Source organism: Rissa tridactyla, chromosome 6 (genome assembly GCF_028500815.1).
Source record: "Rissa tridactyla isolate bRisTri1 chromosome 6, bRisTri1.patW.cur.20221130, whole genome shotgun sequence".
Lineage (NCBI taxonomy): Eukaryota > Metazoa > Chordata > Aves > Charadriiformes > Laridae > Rissa > Rissa tridactyla.
The window spans coordinates 52,252,186-52,278,052 of NC_071471.1; the positions used below are offsets into that span (position 1 = coordinate 52,252,186).

General features: G+C 40.0%; 1 protein-coding gene across 12 annotated transcripts; it reads right to left on the minus strand.

Annotated features, from left to right (window-relative positions):
- Positions 1 to 1,852: 1,852 nt before the first annotated feature.
- On the minus strand, positions 1,853 to 24,777 carry ZFAND4 (zinc finger AN1-type containing 4). Of its 12 annotated transcripts, XM_054207417.1 has the most exons (11): positions 24,677 to 24,777; positions 24,368 to 24,587; positions 22,741 to 23,043; positions 15,227 to 15,302; positions 15,064 to 15,131; positions 14,100 to 14,286; positions 9,886 to 10,033; positions 7,885 to 9,066; positions 7,217 to 7,271; positions 4,844 to 4,958; positions 1,853 to 2,769 (listed from the first exon to the last, which is right to left on the minus strand). In XM_054207417.1, exons 3-11 carry the CDS (start codon positions 22,922 to 22,924, stop codon positions 2,634 to 2,636), a joined length of 2,151 nt encoding a protein of 716 aa, XP_054063392.1. In that variant the 5' UTR covers positions 22,925 to 23,043; positions 24,368 to 24,587; positions 24,677 to 24,777; the 3' UTR covers positions 1,853 to 2,633. The 12 variants fall into 12 exon arrangements, 10 of the variants coding, with proteins under 10 accessions (XP_054063392.1, XP_054063389.1, XP_054063388.1 ...); XM_054207414.1 differs by lacking the exon at positions 24,677 to 24,777 and having other exon boundaries at positions 4,844 to 4,961; positions 24,368 to 24,600; XM_054207413.1 differs by lacking the exons at positions 24,368 to 24,587; positions 24,677 to 24,777 and adding an exon at positions 23,969 to 24,110 and having other exon boundaries at positions 4,844 to 4,961.
- Between the last annotated feature and the right edge of the window lie 1,090 nt (positions 24,778 to 25,867).

Consider the following 25,867-nt stretch of genomic DNA (forward strand, 5'->3'; position numbering starts at 1 on the left):
GAAACACTTTGGACACCTCTGTGGTGCTTATCAATTTGACAAAAGAATCCTGGAGGTCATTCAACAAGACACCACCCTGGTTATGCCTCACACGTCCTCAAGCATAAAAGCAACATGTAAAAAAGACAGAAAGGTAGAGAAGCACACACCAAAGTCATTGTTAAACTTCCATTATGTAAATGCTTTATGATACAATCTAATTACATGAACAAATACACAAAAGCTAAACATTTGTCTACAGCAGATGTGTAGCACCACAGACTAATACTCAGAAAACCAAACCATTTAGGTAAGTTTACACAGTAAACAGGAATTAATCCATAGCACAGACTAACACAGGATTTGGTAAAACCCAATAGCATATAAATTAGCAACTAAAACAGTTAATTACAAATTTAAGTGCTCTTAGGGCTATACTACTGGTTGAAAATAAGAGTGCCTGTAACACCATTGGAGACAAGAGCAAAACCCGAAGAGTTCTGCACAAGAAATGTCTGTATTAGGTATAATCAAAATGAGGTATAGTAAAAATTAGGACAACCTACACACATGGAAATTAGGTTATTACTGCATTGCATTTTCTGAAAAGTATTGTTGTGCACTTCATTATGCATATTTGCAGAAAGGGAGAGTCACAATTGAGATTTGACTCAAACTTCCTGCCACACATCTCAGTTACGCAGTCTTACTAAAATCTGCGTATGGCCATTCTCATGCACTACAAGATCATTTCCTGACAATTATACTTATGCAAAATCAGATTAAGTGATGACAGCTGATATTATTTTAATTCCATTTCTTAGCAAATCTCTACTGAACCTACAGAAAGACCAATACCTCTGTCTTAAGAAAGCTGCTGAGCCACAAATAAGTAACTGCTGGGAAAACACTAGCATGTTTGTCCTGTTCCTTAGGCATCAAATATTGTCCCGTGCTGGAGACGAATGAAAAACTACAGGCACGTTCAAGGCATCTAGCACTGCTCAGTAGCATGTTCTTCCTAGTAGGTGCAACTTTGTCCACTAAGAATAAGCCTAGAGGTCACACACACACAGAACTACCTTTTTACCTTATTGCTGCCCAGAAGAATGATTTTGAATTTTTTTTTCTGAGGTCATCACTCTTTGAAAACTCCAGAAGGCTTAAGTTCCAGGTGGACTACAGGAAATGGGTTTCCTCCAAGGATGAGAATTTTTGAAGTTACTTTTCTCCCTTTCAGTGATCCTCTTCTTTTTTTGGCCCAACTTTTGATTGCCATGCTCATCAGCTGCTACTGTTCAACTAGAACGCAGCATAGATCATTTTAATGCCACAACCAACTAAGTAGCTGAGGACTCTGGCAAGAAAGGGACCATGACATTCAATTGTCTAGATGCAATGTGGAAGGGTTGCTGTTGTTTTGGTGGTTTGTTGTAGGTTAATCTGTTTATACCAGAACACCTCAAGCAACGTAAGCTTATAAAAAGATTTCAGGCACAATAAGAAAACGAAAGAGGAAAGGCTTTCAGCAGGTATATTCCTCCAACATCACTTTCTGCAAGTAGCTGCATGCTCGTTAAAGGTGTCTCATGCAATTACTGAGCTGCCTTTGTACAGTATCAGCTGGAGGGGAGAAAGGCTGCAGGTTAACATACACCATTTGTTGCACACCTATTTTCCTTTGCTAGTACATCTGTAAGACTTCAGAAGGTTTATTTAAAGCACACAGTGTCGGTCACACTATTCCTAATGAAGTTGCTGGGAAATAAAAAATATCCCCTTTCCCCCTACAATAAAGTCCAACTTTTAATTTAGGAGCATGCTGTAAGATAGGAAAAGTTATTTTTTGCATTTATAAGAGCATAAACCAGAATAAAATTTAATATTTATTAGAATTTCTTCCAGTAACAGCATTCAACATCTTAACAAACCAGGTTGTGAAGGCTTAAAAAAACCTAGGATTACAAAAACCATTAAAATAACTTGTTCCTTATATTTAATGGCAAAGGGGGAGTTTCCTATTTAAAAACAAACTTGTCATATAAACAGTATTATTTTAAGAAAATGTGATTAATATGGTATGTAATTTCCAGAATGGATACACAGTGTATGAATACCAATCTGAACGGAACAGAGTGGTGGGGAACACACGACCCCCTTAAAAAAATCTCAAAGTAGGCTGTTTGAAGAAAGGGGAGGGAGAAGGATCTTTCTAGTGAAATAACTTATAATTCTGATACCACGCAATGGACAAAAACGCAAGAGTACAGAAGACAATACATGACACCCTCATTACAACACCCCCCTCAAGTCTGGTTATACAGTAAATAAAGTTAGTAAAGTGCATCTTTTGAAGACTTGTCTAGTGAAATAGCTTTTCCATATATAAAACACAACACAAGACGTGCAGTAACAGTTAAAACATAGTGTAAGTTTTTGAAAACTAATCTTTAACTTTCCATTCACTAAAGAAGAAAAGTTTTAACTGCAGTAGTGTTCACATTATTCTTCGATAGGATGCATCCTCATGTGCTTTTATTACTTGGCAAATCTTTAAATATGGAGCATGGCAAAATTATACAGTTTAAGCAAGTGCTTCTCTCAATGTAATACAACTCTTCAATGGCAGAACAGCCACATGCAGCACAACCACATTAGATTTTGGGAAGCTTTGGTGCACTAACGACGGGATTGGTCTCCTGCAAATACCTTCGCCCTGCACTCTTATAGTCGTAGGTGCAGGTGTGAGTCTCTGCATAGCGATGCGTTGCACAGAAGTTGTTTCCACATCTGAAGAATCAAGAATATTAGAAGTTACAAGCTTTTAGAAGCTTTTAACTGACTGACATGCAGGGAGCCCTTTGGCTTAATCATGTCTTGTTTATTTGACATAACTGCTTGAATTCTAATCATCCATGACTGATAACATTAACTGGCAGGATAATCAAAATGACATTTTTGTAACTGAATGTTGCAATTTTGACCCAACAGTCTCTTCAGCTGGGAAGTTAAGCAAGATCAGTACTCCTGGAACCAGCTAGCAAGGATCAAGCACTTATAAATCAAAGCCCACCACTCTTATTTTATTTCTTTTTAAAGACCTCACACAACATCAGTTGGTAGAATTCAGACGAGAAACCACAGAACTAAAAGAGCAGCATCAGGTGAAATGCACATAATGCATTTCAATTCAAAACCACCACATCATTCAGACCACCAAGAACAGATGTTTAGTTCAGCATAACTTCTGCCTGGCATATACTCAAATTAGTTACTTGAGATTAATAAATACGGATTTAGTCAGCTGTAAAGACGTCAGACAAAATAACTATAGGGAATGTGACTTCCTGTATGACTGGATAAGGGTGCATCTTTCCAATATCAGTTGCCATTCCAATGGTGGACAATTTTTGCCTTTAAACTTGACAGCTCAAGAGCTAAGACTCCTAACAGGAGAAAAGCATACGGTGGATGTTGTATCTGACCTGAACAAGTACTTTAAGTGGAGACTGATATTATTGTCCTGTTGCTTGATTATTTGATAAAGTTGCTACTTTAAAACACTAACATCATTCAAAATCAGAATTCTCTTGAAATGGATTAGGCATTACTCATCCAACTTACGGTCTCACTATTAGACTATAATCTTCTATTTATTTATCTATCCATCTGGGTTCGTAATAAACTCTGCAGCTGTTCCTGATGCTTTGTGTGCCTGGTAATAAACATGCTTGTCTTTGGTTCTTGGTCCCGTAATCACCAGTTCTCTCATAAGGCCTATTCTCTGTTTGATTCGTGTTCCATTCCTGTAAAAGGTCATATGGTTGCTCCTTTTGAAACTAGAACGAATGCTATTCTTGGAGACATGTGATTCCCCACCTTTTTCTGTGCTTCATTTTTAACCTTAAGCAAGCTGCTTGGTTACTTCTAGAAGATCTTGCAGCTATTTGCTCAGCAGAAAAAGTGTGCTGTGTCCAAAACTGTTTCAAAATCAAAGACTGAAGAGTCAGTAAGGAGCCACCCTGGGACACAATTCCGCAGTGGCAGAAGTCTTGTTCATTTTGCTGTTGATTGCCAAGAACCAAGATCAGCTTCAAATGTAGCCCTCACAGTGCAGCAGTTCCCAACCTTGACTTGCTCATGGGAAATGATACTGAGAAAAGAGTATCTTGTGGGAAACAATACTTTGAGAACAAAGATCAACAGAGAAAGAGGTGGTGTGGTGGTTTTTTTAAAGTTTGCAGTGATCACCACCAAGCGCCAGGTCTCATTGTGCTGTCTCCAAGTCATGATTTGGGGGACCAGCACTCTGGTGTTCTACTTTGAGATGTTCTAGATGCCAAAAGGTGGCTGAAGTCTCACAAGAAGCAGTACATATGTAAAATCAAAAAGTTGTCAAATATAAATTTGTATAAATTCAAACTGTGCACATGTGTTGTAACAGGGCCAAATCTGAGAGAGATTTTTCTGAAAAATTTTAAAAAAGCCAGCTTTTCATCAAGTTGTTAATGATACAATTGTCGTTAAGAAACTTTGCAGAACATAAATCTGTAGCAAGTTTGCCCCACACCAGTATAAAATGTCATCGTTCTTATTCTGTAGTCATGTTCTTTATTTCCTGATATCTTGCTTTCTGATGCCTTGCATTTCTTGATTTTCCTGGAAGAACATACACCTCAACAGCAGAACAGGTACAACATTCCTGAGTTTTAATTCCTGGAATTTTGCTGAACTGAGAATTGACATTTTTTTTGAAGGATGTCTTTTGATTTGCTATGCTTAAAGAATACCATGCAGCATAGAAAACCTTTTGGTTAACCCAGCCATCGATTTTAAATAACAGCTGGTTATATGCTCAGCCTACCTGCACTCATAGCTGGTTGCCAATCCAGTTTTCTTGCCACAAAGAAAGCAATGCTTTGTAATTTTCTTTTTTGCTTGAATTGAGCCATTCACAGGTGGAAGATGGGTTGCTTCACCTGCTTTCAGAGGCAGAAAGACAGCAAAGACATTTTATTTTTACTTTTTCCTGATCACAAACTGATGTTAAATGTTATCTTTTGAAACCCAGATTCATTTTGCATTCCTTAGGATACTTCAGGTGGAACCCCAAAGCCTAAACAGAGGGGGGAAAAAAACCCCCAAAGCCAAAACAGAAAGCAAATCTCAAGCCTATGAATACCTTTGGAAGAGGCAGCACAATGCACGACTTAGACCCACTATTTTAAACACCTGTTAAAAGTTCACATAGGCAAGAAGTTACAGAAGAAATCAAGAAACACATCTCCTAATGGTTTTCCCAAATGCAAAATGAAAACACATAATGGGATTGGGAAAGCACTACACACAATGGCTTTCCAAAGAATCAATGGGGCATTCAAGTACCTAGCATCTAGTATGTTCAGCAACTAATAACTCAAGTTTGGATAAGAAATACTGCAACATTTTAAAATCTTGCTGGTACTCCATAATTGCAAAAGAAGTACATTGTTAGACTACAGGCTTCTATTTAGCTATATGGTTTCATAAGAAATAAGTTCTTCGTCCACAACTTGCTTATGTGTATCTACCATACACTAGGACAGTGAAAGTGAGCAATGCATCCTCTCAAACATTCTTTCAGTGCTTCTACTGCTGTATCATCAGGATGCTCCCAAGAAGTGACCTCCTGAGTTTAGAGGTATTTTTTGTCCAGCACACCTTTAATCCCAACAGTTCATAGCTGAGATACAGGAGGCTACATTCAGCAGTAACACCAGGCAGTTACTACACAACGCAGTCATCACTACCAACCACTGTTATCCCATTGCTATCTAGCATGGAAAATTCCAGGCAATGTTTGTCCATGCTATCGGTTTCATCATCTAAAAGCATACTATTTCAGGAGCATCAGTTAGCCCAGTTTGTGAAAAAGACAGAGCCTGAAGACAGCCCTCACCATGGGCTATACTTAAAACAGAAAAAACAATACACCTGTCCTCACATTTATGATCCCTACAGCAAATACATTTAAATGAAGGCCTTGTCTAACAAACCGAACCTGTCCTTTGGCCAGTTATACATCAGATCATTACCAGCCACCTCTCTCTCAAGAGCCTGTATGATATGACAACACCAACTTTGTCTTTCTCGTGCCTGGAACCTTTTGGAAAATACACTTTTGTCTGACATAAGATACACCCATGGAGTGTCGTTGTCTTAATTCTATCCAAAATTATGCAGATGATAGTAGGCTTCCCCATCATGCAGACGTGGCTATTAGGGTATCACCTTTTTATCATGGAGTGGGTAAAGACAGACCTGTTTATTAATTGACTGCCAAATCAAAGCTGTACGTCCACTTGTGAAATGAAGGCACAATCCACTATTTTAGCAGCTTTTGCTCTGACATCATTACAGTTACATCATTTTTCCTGTTGTAGCTGCTATCTGAAGATCTATCTTCTAGCTCATTCTCTATACCTAGATCTTAAGATCCTGGAATACATGCCTGCTCTCTTTTCCTAAGGTCACACAGAAAGAAAAGAAAACCTGCAAACTGCAAGTCAAAGATGTGAAGAAGAAAAGTTGATTGTGCTGAGAATCTTTAGCTCACTGTCTTAAGAGTTTTAGAAGTATTAGTCTAGACAGTTACATTCCTCCCAAGAGAACTAATCACATAAGAAATTAACATTTAGGCAAAACACATCCATTTTCAGTAGATGCCAAGCATTAAGCGCTCCACAGCTACCAAGACTATGGTAGAAAGATGCCCATTACAAAAAATAGACAAAAATCTGCACGATATCAGTAATCTTCAGCATCCATGCCCTTATTGCTTTCTCCTCACTTTTCTTTTGCCAAATCCTTCTGGCTCAGGCTGTAATCCTAAAGACAATGCTACTGATAAATTTTGCTCTGATTTTAGTACACTCAGAAGTATTCACAGAACTGACCTTTTGGAAACTTCGGAGCAGAAAGTCGTGTTTCTGTCTACAGATGACATGCAGGATTCATTAAGTATTAAAAAAAAGCTAGTAAAGAGTCAGTTTTGTCTGCCTAAGATCTAGATGACATCTGTATGTTAAAGAATTACTTAAACTATTGAAAGTTATACCATGCTATAGAAGTGTAACACAGCAAGACTTTGAAAGACATATGCCTTCCAAAGATATATGATTCTTGTCCTCTGTATATGTGATACATCAGGAAAGATTAAAGAGTCATCTTCAATGACTATTTAAGTCACTTTACTTACCTACTCTTTTCCCTACAGCTGCAATACTTCCATTCATTCCAAGCCCATGCGCAGACTAAAAAAAAAAAAATTTCCACAAGGAAATTACTAGCAGATGGAAATTAAGTGAAAAGCCAGGCAGTCTCTTATCAACTTATTTGAAATCAATGTTGTATCAATCAACGTCCAAGAAGACTTCTGCACAAAACATTAAAATTCTGCAATCCTCAAATACTCAAACATGACTATTTAATAGTCTCCCCATACTTCACAACACACCAAAACAACAAAGTACATTAAAAATCTAAGGCTAGGCACATATGGTGCCAGTCACAGGGCAAACTTTGGAATAAATGACAATTAGTGAGCATCAAAAGTCAGATGACACTTCAAAAACAGACACTCATTCTATCATTACAATAACTAATAATTTTAGTTGTGAACTGAACAACCACTTTAATTTTTTATGAAAAATTATTTCTAGGACCTGTTTAGTTAAACAGGCAGGTAAGATACCAACAGGAATTTAGAAAACAGTTTAAGGCTATCAGGGATTTAAGTACACATCCCCCCTCCCCATCTGCCTTCCCTGAAAAGACAGAGACACACACATGAAAGTGCAGTTTTCATAATGCCAGTACCAGAAAATATGGGAAAACTTCAGTTTCTTTGGAAGCATTAGTACTCACTAGAATATATTCAGCAGCTTCATGTGGAGAGGCAGTTTTCCTAAAGCTTTCTTCCTGAAAATGCTGAAGGTTTGTAGGTAGTGCAATACCAGAAGTCCGAAACCTGCCTGTCCCACAGGAACTCTGTAAACTTTCCCTGTTTGTGCTTCGGGCCAGCGAAGCCAAAAATCCTAAGTTACTTACAGAACTCATAGGTTCTTTGGATGCCTTGTTAGCCACGTCTGTGATGTCCCTAGCCTCTGCTTTAGAAATTACATCAGGTCTTTTGCCAAGTGACTCTACTTTCACGCCATGAAATCTAGTAGTCCTAGAAAGAGAGGAGTCTGCTATACTACGGACTTCCAACGACCGAAGCACGTTTGGGGAGGCTGTAGATCTCAAGTTACCAGCCTCAAAGCATTTGGGTTGTGTTTGTGGTTTCAGAGAACTGTGACGTGCCACTTGCGCTGAATACCGAAGAGGTGACAAAAGCAGATTTTTCTGTGGACTTAATTCACGAGTACTGAGAAGACCAGCCCCCATCGCTGCAGTGCTCAGCACTTTGCTAATCGGTTTTCTGTGCTGCTCTACAACCTTAGATTCTTCATCTCCATCAGACAGTTCAAGTTCTGGGTTCACCTTTCCTATGTCATATATCTCACTACACTGTTCAGTGGTACTTCCTTCCGTTAACAAAGCAAAAGCATCTGTTTCAGGTAAAAGTTTTTCTTCAGTTCCATATAGTTCTACATTTGTTAGATTCGGAAACAAAACAGCATCCTCCTCACTTGTTGGGTTCACATTTTCAGATGCTTTTTCTGAATTTGCAGGCAGGGATGAAACAGGAGTCAGAATACTGTTGGTAGGTAGTTTTGCATTTTCTAGTTCGACACGAGATATTTTCGGTGGTAATCTGATGCTACTAACTGACTGAGACCAAGAGTTGCTCTGCCAAGTGTCATCTTCCTTAAGAAAGTCACTAGTTGTAGATGGCATTGTTCTACCAGCAGTGGCCAAAGTAGCCAATGCTGAAAGTGCATTTTGGGAAGACTCTGAGGGATATGAATTCCCAGGAGGAGGTAGGCAGGACTGTCCGATATGGGGGAGCACTCTTAAAAAGCGGTGACGAGCAGCAGCCACTGACCCACTAGATGGTCGAGGAGCCATTGGAGGACGAGGTTTCACTTTCACAGTTTTCTTAGGCTATTAAAAAAACCAAAACCCACATAGAACCGCAATTAGTATTTGAATTATGGTTGCATTCAAAGACCTGACAGAGATCACATTCCCAGAAATTCAGACAGTGTAAGGCCAGAAAGGCCCAATTAATTTTTTCTACTCCCTCATCTGTTACTAGCCATCAAGACTTTACCTAAGTATCTGAATAATAAAATCAAAGATTATAATCAGAAAAGGCTTTTTAGTAAATAGGCCACATGTCAGAGGAATAGAAAAGGGAAGCCAGAATGACATCCGTTATCCAGAAGAGATTAGGATCTCAGACAAGATGAACAATGAAAGAAAGTGTATCATCTTCACTTCACATCTAGGTAATCTACACAGACACGAACACCAATGTAATACTTTATCTTCTAGGTAATCTCATTCTTGCATTTAACTTTATAGACTTTTCAGTTACAGTATTTCTAATGAAGTTTCATTTAAGACAAACATTGATTTTTTTACCAGAGCAGTACTGCAAACCAATACTACTTAAGCATTGGAAGAAAAAAACAAAAAAAACCCCAAAACCCCGCACATCCAAAAAAAATCAAGCCACAAAAGTAAATCCAGGACCAGCAGTGAATTCTTTGAATGTGGACAGGTAGATCCAAGTACAGCCAATGCCCCACAGCAGAACATTTATACAATAGCATTTACTTTAACAACAGATAAGACATCGTCTACCCTTGATCACTTCACTTCCCAAAACAGCAAAACGTCTGACCTGCTTTTTAGAAAAGCCAGCGCTAGGGAAGTGCAAGCCATTCCACAATAGGAAAATTGAAATCACAACTTCACCTTTTTACTTAGATTCATGTTCTCCATTTTTGCCTTGAGTAGTTTCATTTTATTCATAGTAATTGAATTCTCAATAATCTGTTGTCCAGAAGGTGATGCCTCTGTCTCATCTTCATCATCAGCATATAAGTTATAAACTGAACCACCACTGAAAATAAAAGAAAGTTTGTGTTCACCCTCTAATCAAGTAATTTAATTGTTTTCAATGTAGAGTATTCTCACAACTAGAAAGTCATATCCGTAGCTGATCTGTTGACAAAACATTATGTAAAACTGTACGCAAAGACATTTCAAGTCCATTTATTTTAGCACATTTTTTATTAGATGCTCACGCAAAGTGATGATGCTGAAATCATAACATACCCACGCTTCTGGGAAGTTGTTATACTATATACAGTTGGTTCACACTCACTATATATTTTCCCCACAGAGGGAATATCCAGTTCCACAAATGTCTCCTGAAGGTATGGCCAAAGCTGTTAACTGTGTGACTCAGACAACAAGCTGATCAGTTTTCCAATTAACCAGACACTGGCATGGAAGGAAAGTCCAAATTTCTATCCATCCTGAGGGGTGTTCTCACCATAAATGGAAATGGAGGGGTCACCCATGTGGATGTGATATTCTATTTCTCCTTTTTAAAATAAAAAAAAAAAAATAAAAAAAAGGGTCAGTTTAGGTTTCCAAAGAGTCTCACATTTGGAAAAAAATAAACAGATTAGAATTGCTAGGCCCAAGACAAAATATTTTAACTCAGTAGTCACTGGAAATTTATAGCATCGCATTGCCTTTTTTCATTCTGTCTTCTAAGAGAAAGCAAAAACTCAATGTTTTAAAGTTAGTATCTGACTTGTTTTTCCCATGAAGCATTAATCACCAACAGACATCCAACATTTGACAGTGAAATTGAAAAACCATTAGGAGCATCCAATTCATTACAAACTGATGCATTTTCAACACTGTATATAGTACATTTTAAAGAGTGTTTTAATTCTTCCATTAGGCTGTCAGCATCTAGAAATCATAACAATCAGGCAGTTCCCCTGTGTTCATGCAAATGTCTTAGTAGATTTAACTAAAGTTTCTACTCTCCAAAAGAGATCAAGGAAGAACTAAAGGTCATGAAAGAGTCAGTATCAAAAAAAAAATTAAAAAAAATTGTCACTAATTAGAGCTGGCATCTTACCTGATTCTTGGAAACATTCTGCTGCCCTTAGTCAAGAGCCAGTATTTTTGCACTGACTCTCCAAATCCATTTCCTAAAATGTAACAAAATTCCAAAGGCAGCACAGCTGGGAGACAGATCTTTAAGAGCAAGGTGGCAGCAAATTCAAAGCAAGAGTCAGCAAAGTAGTCCAGTGATTTCTTACCAAAAACTGAACAGCTTCATATGGGGACAGTCAGCACGCATATTACATACCTCTCCTGGTAAAGGTTCAACACTGAAGAATCATTTCAGAATTTTAACTCTGCAAAGACTTAAGTCACCAATTCAAAACATTTATTTGAACTTCCCTTCCTTCAAGGTAAAGATAAAAGGAAAAGTGATGTGCCTTATGTTTGATTGTTTTTTGGTTTGGGTTTGTTTTTTTTTTTTAAATGCAAAAATAATTGTTATCATTTTTCTTGACGCTTCTGGCCAAATACGACCAAAACCACTAAAAAAACCCAGAAAAGTAACAAAAGTATTTATCTGCTTTAAAGTGATTGTAAAATTATAGAAGGGAGCTTTGTTCTTGATGATACTTTTGGCCCATTTTCCAAGGGGTGTCAACATTCCTGGGATCTTGATTATAAAACGCGGTCCTCAAAACCCATCAGTAACTTGTTGAAACACTTTTGACACCAGTGCCTGACAGTCCTCTACCACAACTTCCAACAACTTTCTTTTAATCCAGAGACAATAGTCATGGTAAGTATTTACATCTTGTCAAGTTTTAACCATTAACTTATCCACAGATAAAATAAAGTGATCTGGAGAACTATAAAACAAAAACCCAAACCAATGTCTCATTTCTAAACTGCAGTCACTAAATTCTGTTCCACACATAAGCAATGTGAGAAAAGGTGATAAACAAGTGCCTCAAAATGCTCAGTCACCAGTATACCCACGCATATAAACACATTTAACTCCCAGGGTGGAAAGCCCTAGTATTCAGAGTCATTCATAGCCTTCCTCTACATAGATCAAACGAAAATGTCCTATTTGTTTCCATTCCATTCTCTCCTCCCTTTGCTACATTTTCCATTTCCCATAAAGTCTCACCCAGCCATAATAATAAATTCAAACATTAAGATTCTTTCTCTACCCACCAAAATACTGTCTGCCTTAGTAGAAAAGCTAATAAATGAACTCCCATAGAAAGCACAGAGGAAGAGAAACAGCTTGAGCTGAATGTTTTCAACTCAGGTGGCTTCCAACCTAACTGGTCATTTAACTAGTGAGAGCACATTTCTTAAACATAATGTATTTGACTTTTACACATGCTGTTGTGCTTTGAAAGGCTTACCAAGATGCCTTGCCAGCGTCAAAAGAGTGTGGTTTATTTCTCTGGTTTGCTACATTTAGCCAATCTCAAGTAAATAACTATTTAATCTATATGCTAGAATTACCTAATTGACAAGTACTAAGAATTTCAGACAATGATCCATGTTAGTTTTAAATGGGAAAAAAAAATCATCACACATACACAAGAAGTTGAACATGTAGGCAGATACCAGGGATCCCATTACACCGAAAAAATGAAGTTCAAGCTCCTTCTGACAACTTCCTGCATCCACAGTCCTAGCTCTTTGGATAGACTTGGATGTTCTTTGGATTTAAATGGTAAAAGGGAACAATTTGGTAATAGGCAGGGTATCAGTGAGAAGAGGAATTACATCTGTGCACTCATCTTTCCAGAAGCTTATCTAGGCCAATGCAGCAGCAAGGTTCTCAGTTCTTACTGATGATGGTGGGTTTTGCCCATTTCAGATCTACACACAATAGCATGTATCACCATTTACTGAAAAAGAGCGCAGGGATTGAAAGACAAAAATCACAAATCTAAAATTTCGTACCTTTCCTCTTCTTTCCATCCAGCAATTGTGTACCAAACACTAGCTCTCTCTACTCTGTATAACTATATGGGAATTCAACCTTTATATGTCATTCAGCCTATAGGTTTTAAGTAGGGATCTCTTATAAAAGTTTCTAGGAATAATATCACTCTGAACTCACTGAATCACACTGAATATAAACGCAGTACAAAGCTCTTGCTTTCACTTTGTAAACAGGAACAAGGATAGTTACTGAAAACAGTGCAAGCCCCAGAGAAAATGCAGCTAGTCCCAAGAATAGGGACTCCTTTCCTTACGGTTGTAGAAATACAAAGTTCTTCAGGGGATTAAAAAAAAAAAACATATCCAAAAGCTGCAGTACAAAGACAGAATCAAATAATTTTAATAGATATTATCAATTTTGATAGCTTTAGGAAAAAGAGTAGTAATCTGTAGCTTGAGTGACATACTTGCTCTTCTGATGGTAACAGTACTTTGATTCTGTGACAGTGATTGAGACAAGTTTGGTACCTCAACAGTAGCTAATCTGAGGCCTAATTATGTCCAAAGGCTAGATCTATTGGTAATTACTTCAGTGTATTAAAAAAAAGACAAAAAAACCTACCTCAAAACAAAACACAATAAAACAGAAACAAAAAAACCCACAAATCCAACCCCAAAACACCACAGTTTCTCAGGATTTTGCACTGCCAATTTACTATCTTCTTGACTAATCATTTAGTCAAATCATAGCCACAGGAGAAAGAAAGTTTATGCTATGAGTAGAGAAATGTTTATAAAACCAAATGCCTTAAGATGGAAGAGAAAGTACTTAACAAAACTTTTTAATATCTTGACAATTGACAAATTGACTCTTCTGTAAAATGTTCCCTTTTAGAAAGGGATGTTGAGAATTGCCTCAAGCAGGAGGCCAGCTTTATCTCTCTCTATTGACACACACAGTGACAGATGACTGTCAGTATGACCACTTACCACAAAGTACCATTGTATTGTTCGGACACCCAGTTGCAACATCTTAGTAGCCCTTAGGGCACAATTCTTGCAATAATACCGAAATATTCCAGATATTCTTTTGACAAAATCAACAAATAAAGTTGAAAATTATACAGTATCCCCCTTTCTAAGAATAATATAAAGATTAAAACCAACTTTACCTCAAAGATTCAGATAATGGCGTTAAAGTGCCATCTCCCCGATCTACCACACGGAAGAAATTCAACTGATCTCCTTCTCGATATACTAAGAAGGTAACTTGTTTGTTGGATGGCCCTTTCTCCCAGATCTCATCTCTACTGGGATCCATGTATTCAGCCATTTCCCTGATAGGGTCTTCCACAGGAACTAGAAAGAGAAAAAACAGAATACAACCAAGTTATTATCATTATTATCGTTTTCATCCCCTTTGAGAGCTCAGCTCATTTTAAAATGGGAATTCCCTACCTAGAAGAGTGTTTTCCAAGTTAAAATTATCAAGGGAATTTCTCCAGAGAGTTGTAGAGTCCCCTTTTCTGGCGATACTAAAAACCCGCCTGGATGCGTTCCTGTCCAACCTGCTGTAGGTAAACCTGTTTTGGCGGAGGGGCTGAAAAAAATGATCTCCAAAGGTCTCTTCCAGCCCCTACTATTCTGTGATTTTCATTCCTCTATGCATGATCCACATAACCAAGTTTATCATCAGACTGAACCAATACCTGATTCTTACTAACCATATTTTAAAAACTATTTGTATAGTGACATTACAGTATCATTTTTTTTTGCAGGTGAAGAATTTCTGATTTTAAGAGTTGATGATTGTATACATAGAATCATCTAGGTTGGAAGGGACCTTTAAGATCAACTGAGTCCAATTCATCAACCTAACACTGCCAAAACCACCACTAAACCATGTCCCTAAGCACCATGTCTACCCATCTTTTAAATACCTCCAGGGATGGTGATTCCACCACTTCCCTAGGCAGCCTGTTCCAATGTTTGATAATCCTTTTGGTGAAGAAATTTTTCCTAACCTCCTCTGCATACCAAGATATTTGTTAAACTAAGGGTAAAAAAAAAAAAAAAAAGTGAAAAGGATGGTGCACTTGGTATGCTAAGGAAGAAAAGATGGAAAAACCCACATACCTCTTCTAGTGTTAATAGGTCCACCTCGCATAGCCAGAACTAACTTCAGAGTGCAGCCTTCTGAAATGCTGTAAATAAGAATAAATAAATTTTTGTAGCATTCGCTATTGCTTATGCTAACAATAATTTAGAAACACTCATTGCAATTTAATTCTATACTTACTTATAATCATTCAAACAATAGTCATCCTTCAGCTCCATATTATTCCAAATTAAGTGCTGCTGAGAGACAGGAATACCTAAACAAAACAAACAAAGAGTATTAAAATTTGATGTTGGTGGGAGGGCTTTTGGGGAGTTTTGCTTTTTGAAGAATGTGGGGATAATGGAGGAGAGGTGAGAAAGAGGATCACGGGGAAAAGAAAGGAAGCAGGACAAGGACAGGCACTTGAACAGCCTTCAGTCAGGATACCCAACCTCCCAAACAGTTATTAAGAACAAAGTTAAGGTTTTCAGCAGGCTTGTGGTCACACTTGGAGTTCAATCTTTTGGGTCAACAAGGGATCTGTCGAAGTATTCAGTTGTTTCAGGCTTGTTGAATACTTGCTCTTTTCCAGTCATTGGATGAGGGATGTTTTTTTCCTGTTACCTGTACCTCAGTGCTTTATGTCTACTGACAGGAAAAACGGGATAAAACTTCTAACTACAGAACTGCTGAATAATTTAATCACAGACTGATATTCTGTATTACTCACAGTAAAGGCAAGGTTGCATTAAGGTAACTGGTGGCAGCTCTATTACACTGGTGACAAATGTGTATGTGCTTTTATCACTGCTTGGTTTGGAACCTGAAAGTTCACACGTAAAATACAGTACCGCAGCAGTTAGTCAAACTTTGTACTACAAATGCTTTTTATTTTGTTGTGGGTGTTCTTTTAGGCCATCAGAACATTTTATTACTTATATCCAATAATCCTCATTTTCAGCTCAAGTTCTGGAATAGATTTGGCTAACTATTTTTTGTTAAAAGGAAGTAAGCACACTGGCTATTTGTTCCTTACTAAAAATCCATATTCTTCACAATGATTAACTTTGTTTCTTTTTGCCTGCCTAGTCAACTCATTTAGATACAGAAGTAATATACATTAAAGATAATAAGCATAAACTGGTAAAACCTGAGGTCTTCACACATTTTTGTGTGGAATGCTGCCACTTTCCAAATTTTGGACAGAGTACAAACCAGGACAGTTATGAAAGGATAAGACAACTTGGATCACCAAAAGAATAAAAAATAAATAAATTAAGGCTAATAGGAAGATGAACGGTTGTATTTTTTGCCTTTGGAAAAAAAAATCTTCCCTTCAGCATCAAAAAGAAGTACTGTTGTTCAATTTGTCTACTGAAATCAAGTTAGTCAAGATCTCACTGTGCATTCCTGACAAATTGTTATTAAAATTAGTAGTAGAATTATTAAAATCTATAGAGGCCAACAACTACTTTTTCAAAAAGGTCAAAACACTACTCCTCAGACTAAGAAGCAAAAGCTATAAATATATTTTCCAAAAAGTTACTTGAAAGTAACCTTATCTTATACTTTTATTCATTGCATGTTCAGATACTTAAAAGGAGATGCAAGTAGCAAGGCTACACAGGAAGATTTCCCAAAATACATCCGTCGAGAAGGTAACACAAAGGTCAGAGTCTTCCAGGTGGCTTCCAAAAACATCTCGGCTTCCCAAGCCTTGCAAGAGTGCATAGCAAGCTGTGGCAAAAGGTCGGTTAAGTAGCCCCCTCCTAGCCGAAGGAAAGGTACAAAGCTGCCAGCACCCATCACCAGCAAGGAAGAAAAGGGGACCAGATTCTGATGCAAGTTCAAGCAGATTCAACAGGCGAGTGGGATACCTGCTAAGTGGATATCCCTGTGCTGAAGAGGGAGTGCACTTTGGAGGAACTGTCATTGTTATTATTTAAGTGTTAGAGAAGATGACATTTCCCTTTTCCTACCACAGCTCACATCTAGAGCTTCTCTTTTATGAGCAACCAACACAACTTTACTTCACTTGGATGGCATTTAATGTGAATCTTGTATCCTCTGAAGAACACAAGACATTTATGAGGGGAATATGTTCATATAGTAGACTAACATAATTGCTACTACACTGCCAGCTATTTAATAACTGGTTATTGGTTATGTTTCAAGTCTGCAGCATAAGCAAAACAAGAACAAGCTGGCAAGAGCCAGTGAGTCTGCAGCGAAATTCTTTTCTCTGTTGTTTTGCAGTCTTCTGATTACAAACAGTCATTACCGTCTGTATTTGTTATGGTTTCAGCAGTCTCCAAGGAGCAATTTCCAATTACTTTGATAAACTGAGAAAGTATTTGTTAAAAAGGCTGGCTTGCAACCCTCAGTGCTGCCATGAAACATGTTTTTTGCTCATCTAACAATGACTATATATTTTTGATTCGATGAACAGATGAAAAGACTATACTCTGCTGTAAATGGGAAATAGACAAGTCTTTGTTACTAATTCCCTTTTATGCTGCTTTCTAAGAATTCTGTATTTATACACAGAGGAAACAGTACGAGCTTTATAGGTTCAGGTGCAAGAATATATGCATCAGCTGTCCCTTTTCTGGATTACACTAAGGCTTTCTTGAGGAGACATTTGTACATGGGATCAGCAGGTAAAATTGGCCACAATAATGCGAACTGCGAGAGAACCATCCACTATCCCCTCTCCCTAAGCAGCACATGTCTGTATCACTGGCCTGCTCTATATCGGTATGAAGAAGAGAGGAAACTAGGGCAATAAGCTACATCTCAATGTTGAAATGGAAGTGGGCTAGTCAGGTAACGCTATAGGAGGACAGAAGATTCTTCAGACAGTCAATTGAAATGGCTGCAGATGTGCTGACAATCTGACCTACTAAATGGGCCGCAGGAGGAGAGAAGTAGGCACTCTATCCTGTCTCCGAATCAGCGTATCAGATACTCCCTTAAGCTTCACCTCCATACTCCTCTTTCCAGCATGCTAAGTAGGCGCACCAGAGAAACTGATATGGTCAAGTCTGACCCAGAAAAAAAAACCCTGTCGATTTCAGAACAAACTTGATTTTATGTTGTGGGTAGAAGGTTACTATGTTTAAAACCACCACAAACATTCTAAAGACAAAGTTCAAACAGTGTACTTACCTTTCAGACAAGGCTGAAATTGCTGGAGAGTTTCTTCAACATTTAGTTTTTGCTCCTGCTTACAGAGAGGCTGGGCTGACAGTCTTATTTTCCCCCACAAACTAGCTACGCTTGGGAAGAGGTGCAAAGGTCTGCAACTTAGAGCAGCAGGACCGTTTTCATAAGTGTCAAACCCCCCAGCTTTCATTCGCATGATAGTAAGCTACGGTGGTGTAAATGGTGGTCAGTACTGACCTACTCTTCATTATCCTAGAGGTTGACAGAGAGGAGACTGTAACAGCAGTGAGTCACCAGTAACTGAACACAGGCCCACAAAATTTCCTGACAAAGGTGACCATATTTAGACCTTCCAGATGCTGCTCTAACCTTCTGATCTGGGCACAGGCTTGCATTTGCAGGAATGTTTTCCCAGCTCTGACAAGGCATAAGCTTAAAAAAAGCTTCGTGAACTTCTAGTCTCTATCAGCACAGTAAACAGGGAAATGACAAAGCAAACACACAAAGAACATAAGAGGAAAAAAAGCAGACAGAAGAAAGATTGGTTCTGTTAAAAACTCTTTCACTTACTCCAGTCCTGACAGAAGCATAGCTATTTTCTCTAACGCAAGTAGTAATAAATACCATTATGACATACTCTGAATTCACAGAATATTGAAAGAAATACAACATCCAGAAGAAGTCTGCTTGATATGCATCCCATTCCTTTCACTTAAGGTGAAGCTGCTGTACACAGGCAGCAAAATAATGACAGCAAAAAGACCAAAGAAAAATAACAACTCATGACGAATTGAGAGTACACACACGTACAACGACAAAATTACTGTTGCATCTGTCATTCCCTACTGAACACAAGTATTCAAAATTAAGATGCACTCTGAAAGCTAGTTCTGTTTTTCCCCTTTACAATAATACAAGAACAAGCGAGCACTTAAATTCTCATCTAAAAAGGTAGATGTTTCCACATACACAGATGATAACATTAATTTGCAAACAGGCACCGAACAAACCATGACTGGGTTTTTCGTATTTAAGAATAGCTACGTAAGTGAAGGCCTTAACACCCCATACTGTAGAATGCAAATTAATTCGTGCAAGTTAATAATAATAATGATGATGATGATAACAATAATACCACCAACACCAAATCCCAAACCTCACCTCCTCCCTGGAGACTCAATCCTACCTTACCAAACAAACATGTTTACAAGTATTATGTATGGCTCTAATAGCTCAAAGAATTAACCACTACTAGTAATACACTATCTGAATGCTCCTTCTATAAAATTCAATAAAATAATTGCTGTTTCCAAATGAGGAATGCTAAATTTTGCCCAGCCCAGCGGCCACAAAGACTGGCACAATAAAGGAAATAAGAGATCTTGTCAGTTAAAAAAAATTTGCTGTTTCCTCTTTCAATGAAATCCTGCTATTTTTAAGCTTGGTCTTTCATGTCACCTTGAAACTCAGGTACTGTCCTATCCATGTCCATCAACACATGATCCTGCTTTCAAATACAAATAATCAACAACAAGTAACACCAATGGAGTAGGCAGCACTGCTGGCAACACTAAGCTATGCTGCTGGCTGTGTGTATTCTAGCTTGTATGCCACCAGTAGAGACAAAGGGAGCTATTTCTTCTCCAGTGTACCATTTCAAAAGGCTCATTGGGTGAATCTGAGACTAGATCTGAGACTACCCTAGGTGGCTCCAAATTCGACATTATAACAGATCTAAATTTTTTGATATCATGTTCTTTGCATGGAACATATTTGAGGACAAATGCCTGGATCTGATCCAAACACGCATCAGATCTGTTTTAACTTCAATTTACAAGTAGATGTGCACTGAAATTTCAAATGCATTAGAATCCATTAACAAATTTTTACCCATGTTCTTTACAGACTAAAATCAACTGGAAACAGAAAGCTGGAGATCTGAAGCTTTCTCTTAGCGAGGTACCAATGTCTACTACAGCTGCCTAAGATCATTATCAGGCACCACGAATGACAAACAGTATCAGAAGCATACAAAATTCCTAACATGCCACCCATATTATCCTTTCTTATTACAGTGCAGAGAGTCTACAGCTATTGATATTCCAATTGTTGACAAAGATGAGTTCATCTTGATTTAGTTTTATTATTAGCCGCCTACAATTACATTGGTGACATCTGAAAAAATTTGTGAACTTCTGATATGATTCTAGGTTTTGTTTTTGGAGATGTCAGGTCTCAGATCATTTTCCCAAAACTTGTCTTTGTGTATGCTTACATACCATCATCCTCACCACCCAGACAAGCCCATGGAGACAATACGTATACTAGGGACCCTATTTAGTTGCCCAGCAGTGTAGGAGGTATCCTCCAGACGGAAGTGCAGCTTAAATGAAAGAGGTTCATATGCCATGAAAGATGACACAATACAATGACAAAAAGGGAAAAACAGCATCAGAAAAAGGAACAGGTGTAAGCTTTCCGCTTCCCATACTAAATCACAACTGCAAAATTACTTTAGGATTTTTGCTCTACCTGGGCAATTCGTTGCTTGAACTTGTGCACAATAATAGGAACTTCGTCACTGAAAAGTTGTTCATTATTTTTACATGCAATAGCAAACCTAAATGTAATGTAAGATCAATTTGTCATTGTGTGCCTGTCCCCTTCACACGTAGCTGATCAATCTGTTTTCACTCTGCACCCCCATAAATCATATTAATCAGATCTTTTAACTCTGGGTATCAAGGTATTTCAACTAACTTCTAACAACTGAATGATAAGCACCAGTAAACTCTTATCTTCCATGTTTTAATGAAATTTACTTGTTAATTACTAAGCCTATACAGCAGGCACCTAAGCCATTAATTATCTTATCATCCTATGAACTACAACATGTGAACAAAATTATGAATAAGCAATTTTATAACTTTATTACCAAGCTGTTCTTCTAACAAGATATTATGAAATTTTTATAAGCTAGGCATACCCAGCCAACAGTAATAAGATGTAGGTATAATTCAGTATGTCTATTCACAGTCTCTCATTTTAGACTGTAAGAAATTCAAATTCCTCTCCCTCACATCTCCCACTGGTCTATTCATGCATCCTTTGAAGTTTACTCCTTCATCTATTCTGTCCAGATAACCTGCCTTCTCCTGTACTCTATTGCCTATGCTCCCTTTTAATTCACTCTTAGTTAGCATTCTATCACATATCTGCTTGCATCTCTCCTACACCTATATTCAATCACAGAGAAGAAATACCCTTTCCTTTTCTTGTTTCACCTCTAGCCTCCAGGAGCATCTCAACACGTTCTCTGACTTGTGATTAATTATGGCCCTCTCCACAGGAAACAAAAGCATATCCACATTGCTGCACTGATGTAAACTCCAGTTATCTGCATGGTGGAGCTTCTACTATGTGCCCTTACTAGCAAAAAGTCATCTCTATTGTTGCAATGCTTCTGTGTTTAAAGGCTTGGGCCAGCTACCTTTTTTTCCATCCGTTAGTGCAGATTTCCAGTAAGAGGAGGAGAATATCTTAGATTCAAGTCTAAAGCATCACATTACATCTCCCAGAGGGTGGGTTCCACATAGACAGAAGCATGAAAAACACGTACAGGTATACTGGAGAAAAAGAGGATCCCTTTTCTTAACATTAGGAACTCCAGTACTCTCAGCTTGTGCAGCTACACAGTTCTTCAATGCCTCCAAAGCGAGAAAGAGAATGCAATGCTGCAAAGTAGCTAAAGTATGTATACCTACATATTTCAAATTACATTATTTCATGCAGGATCATTCTCATGGCAGAGCGAAAGGGGTGAGAGAGGACTAACCTACATCTTTCCTCCTTGTATTAGTACCAGAACTGGCCTTATAATTTAAAAGAGGTTTTCACTTCGCAAGATGTGCCAAGTTCATCACCTTAAAACAAAGGATTGCTCAGCCAGACCTTTAGCAGCAAAAGCTCACTCACCCAAACAAAATTTAAATCAGTAACTTCAAGCTGCCTTTGGGGTTTGCCTGCACTGCAGTTGCTCTTGTGACTGCAGCATCGTAAACAAACCATAAACTGACTAACCTAAGAAGCAACAGCCATAGCACCTGGTTTAAAGTATACTCAGACAGCTGCAATATAGACATACTGCAAGACTCAAGCTTATAACCTTGCTAGTTAACAAACAACTTATGTCAGAGAATCCTCTCAACACCAGAAATACTGTATCCCATATAATATCAAAACAATTACTGATTTACTACAGACTTTTAAAGATTTATCTTAATAATGATATACAAAAAAAAACCCCACAAACCAAGAACAGAAGAGCAAAAATACCAATCCCAGTGAAGCCTAAGACACGAACTGATAGGAAAAGGAAAGAACAGAAAAACAATTCCATTTAAACCTAAACCATAAACCAAGTGTTTAGCTTATGCGTGTTACTGAACAAGTCATTTAATCATCGGGTTTGATTTTAGCAATTATAATTTGTAAAACAAGACCTCCTAAAGTGATAAAGTTTACACTGAAATAAGAGAGAATAGTACCTTCCAGTCTTTGAATTTTAGCTTTCACAGAAATAACTGTTTCAAAGGGGGAAACTCGCAGTTCAAAGCATGTTCCTGTAAGCGTTTCAATGAAGAGCTCCATAGTTTCATAAAAAGGAAGCTTGTAGTGAAACGGTCCCATATTATCTTCATTGAAAAAAGGAGGCTCTTTCTTGTTGGCCATTACAAAGGATTTACAACTTCTCTGTAAGAAGATCTGTCAGGAAACTACATTCCACTTCTAGCCAAGTCAGCTTTGAGGACAGGTGTGGTGCATTGCTGTTCATGTTTAGGATTTTTCACCTACAAAGCAAACAAGCATAGTTCTAACAACATCTGAACGTAGCTGTTAAAGAGAATTTCAATTTATTTTTGAGGAACAACAAAATAGCTATTAAGAAGCAGTAAATTAGTACCTAGGTCACGCAACAGATATAACCACAAACGATATTAGGAATAGCACAGGTTTAGGACTCTAGCTTCAGTCAGCATTCCAGGTCCTACCTACTACCTTTGTGTTTTTATTCTGTTTTCAGCAGCGACAGGACAACCCGACCTGCGATATTAACGCCCAAAGCCTCCTAACGAGGGCTGAGTCCTCAGCGGGGTCAGAGCTGGGGAAGAACTCCAGAAAGACACGGAAACGGGGACTGGGCCGGGCTCGGGGAAGGCGGCGGCAGCTCTGTGTTCCCCCCCCGCCCCAGCGCTGCAGGCCGGACCCAGGCCAGCAGAGCGGAGCGCCCGCAAACAAAGGAGCCAGAGCAGCTGCCCACCCCCCCCCCTCCACCACGCCTCGGTGCGGCCTCACGCCCCGGCTCGGACGCGGGGCCCCACCACCCGTGCCCCCGGCCCACCCTCAGGGGGAAAACTACCCCCCTTCCCTCTGGGGACGCACCTGAGAAAAGGGGGCAGAGCACCGCCCCTCCCTCCCCGTCCCGGTCGGCGCTCCCGCCTCAGGGCCCCGGCGGGAGCAGCACCCCCGAGGGCCCGGAGGCCGCCGAGCCGGTCCGCGACGGGAAGGCGGGGTCTCACCTCACCTGCCGCCGCCGCCACCGGCCCGCTCGGGGGCAGACGGGGCTTCGCTCCCCCCGCGCAGCCCCGCCTGCCGCGCCTCACAGGAGCTCGCCAGCCCCGGCGGGACTCATGGAGGGGGAGCCGCCGCGGGAAAAGGGTAGAAGCCGGGAGCCGCCCGCGCCGCCGCTCACTCCCCGGCAGCCCCCGCGCCTACCTAAAGCCTTTATGACACCCCCGCCGGGCGCCCTCCTGCGGGCCAATGCGACGCCCGCTCCCGTGCCGCCCGCCCAATCAGCTCCCTCGGGAGGCGGGTGTCCGCCGCGCGCGGCGCCGGTTTGTTGTGGTCGTTAAGACGCGGGGCGGCGGCGCGTGCGCAGGGAAGGACCCGGATGGAGCAGCCCACCCACCCCCCCCCCGGTAACAACGGCTGTCACGTGACAGCCCCCCGGGAGGCCGCGGTGCCTCCTGGGGGTTGTAGTTTAACGGGGCTGATGGCGACACCGTGCCCGCCCGAGGTGGGGGTGGAGGCTGAGGGGGCGGCGGCGCCAGCAGCTCGTCCCGGCCCTGCAGTTAGCCTTTCCTCAGGGAAAGCGTATAAAAACATCATTTATACCTCAAACTCGCGGCCTGCTAACACATGCTAGCGCAGCGCCGGCTGCAGCTCCAGTCTGGGACAGGGGCCTGGTGCGGCCCCGGCGGGGAGAGGAGCGCTGCCATCGGGCACCTTTAGCCAAGGTCAGCGCTTGGCTCCGCTCCCACTTCAATGGAAGGTGGCCAGGCTGGTCTCCAGGAGCAGCGTTTCTCTCAGATGATCACAGCCTTCTGGTAAAGCACTAGAGAAAACAAGCTTAGCTTATTAGGAGGTGCTAATTACATTAGCCGCTTTACTTTCCATTTAGTTTTTAAATTATGCAAGACTTACCCTGACTCTGTCAGCTGTCCGGTTTCAGGCCCAGTTACAGCACTAGGAACAAAATCCTGTGGTTTTGTACATGCTCATAGCAGGTAGGGGGGCCCTCTGACAAAGAGCACTGAGCAAGCCCTGGCCACTCTAACACCAAGTCTCCCAGAAAATTATGCCATTGTTTATCAAATTTGAAAAATAAATAAATAAACCAAACAAAAAAACCCCAGACACACCAAGCCCCAAAACTCACTTAAAGCCACCACTCAGATCAAGTCCTCCCAAAAGCGAAGTGCCTAGACCATAGAACCATAGGGCTGGAAGGGACCTCTGGAGATCCATCTAGTCCAACCCCCCTGCCAGAGCAGGGTCACCTTAGAGCAGGTGGCACAGGAATGCATCCAGGTGGGTTTTGAATGTCTCCAGAGACGGAGACTCCCCCACCTCTCTGGGCAGCCTGTTCAGTGCTCTGCCACCCTCAAAGTAAAGAAGTTCCTCCTCACGTTTAGGTGGAACTTCCTATGCCCAAGTTTGTGCCCATTACCTCTTGTCCTGTCCCCGGGCACCACTGAAGAGAGCCTGGCCCCATCCTCCTGACACCCACCCTTTAAGTATTTATAAGCATTGATAAGGTCCCCCCCCAGCCATCTTTTTTCCAGACTGAAGAAACCCAAATCCCTCAGTCTTTCTTCATAAGAGAGGTGTTCCAGTCCCCTAATCTAGACCAGGATTTGCACTCTGTCACAGGGAGTTAATTGAGGAACCACACATTTTAATAGGGGCAAGAGACTCTCCCCTGTGCCAGTTTAGAAATTCTGGAAGGGGGGGAAAAGGTTTTGATCTATATCATAGTGCAAGTTTCTATCAAGAGGTTTTCTCTAATGTGAAAGCTCAGTAAAGTTCGCTTCAAGGCATGAGGTTGTTTTTTTTTTTCCTACTCCAGCAGCTTTTGGCCACCAGCGTTCTTGGCTTGTGAACAGCACTCTTTGCAATGCTAATAGAAGTTATTAATGTGAAGGGCCAAGAAGAAAGGAAGATGAAGAAAAGAAATAGAAGAATTCACCATCTTTTCCCTCTCTCCCACAGTATGTCTTTGAAGCCCTTCTAAGCACAGAAGAAAGGAGTAAAGAGGCAGTCCAAACCACGTATGAGGCATATGCAGCAGATGCAATGCCTATAAATAAAGTGCAAGCACTCTCGCTGTAGACA

Coding starts and splice junctions, on each gene's coding strand:
- ZFAND4 (XM_054207407.1), bottom strand. CDS start 18,389: ATGCGAATGAAAGCTGGGGGGTTTGACACTTATGAAAACGGTCCTGCT. Junction 9,067..9,885: donor ACATGAATCTAAGTAAAAAG/GTGAAGTTGTGA, acceptor TTTTTTTAATAG/CCTAAGAAAACTGTGAAAGT. Junction 2,770..4,843: donor GCAACCAGCTATGAGTGCAG/GTAGGCTGAGCA, acceptor TTGATTCTTCAG/ATGTGGAAACAACTTCTGTG.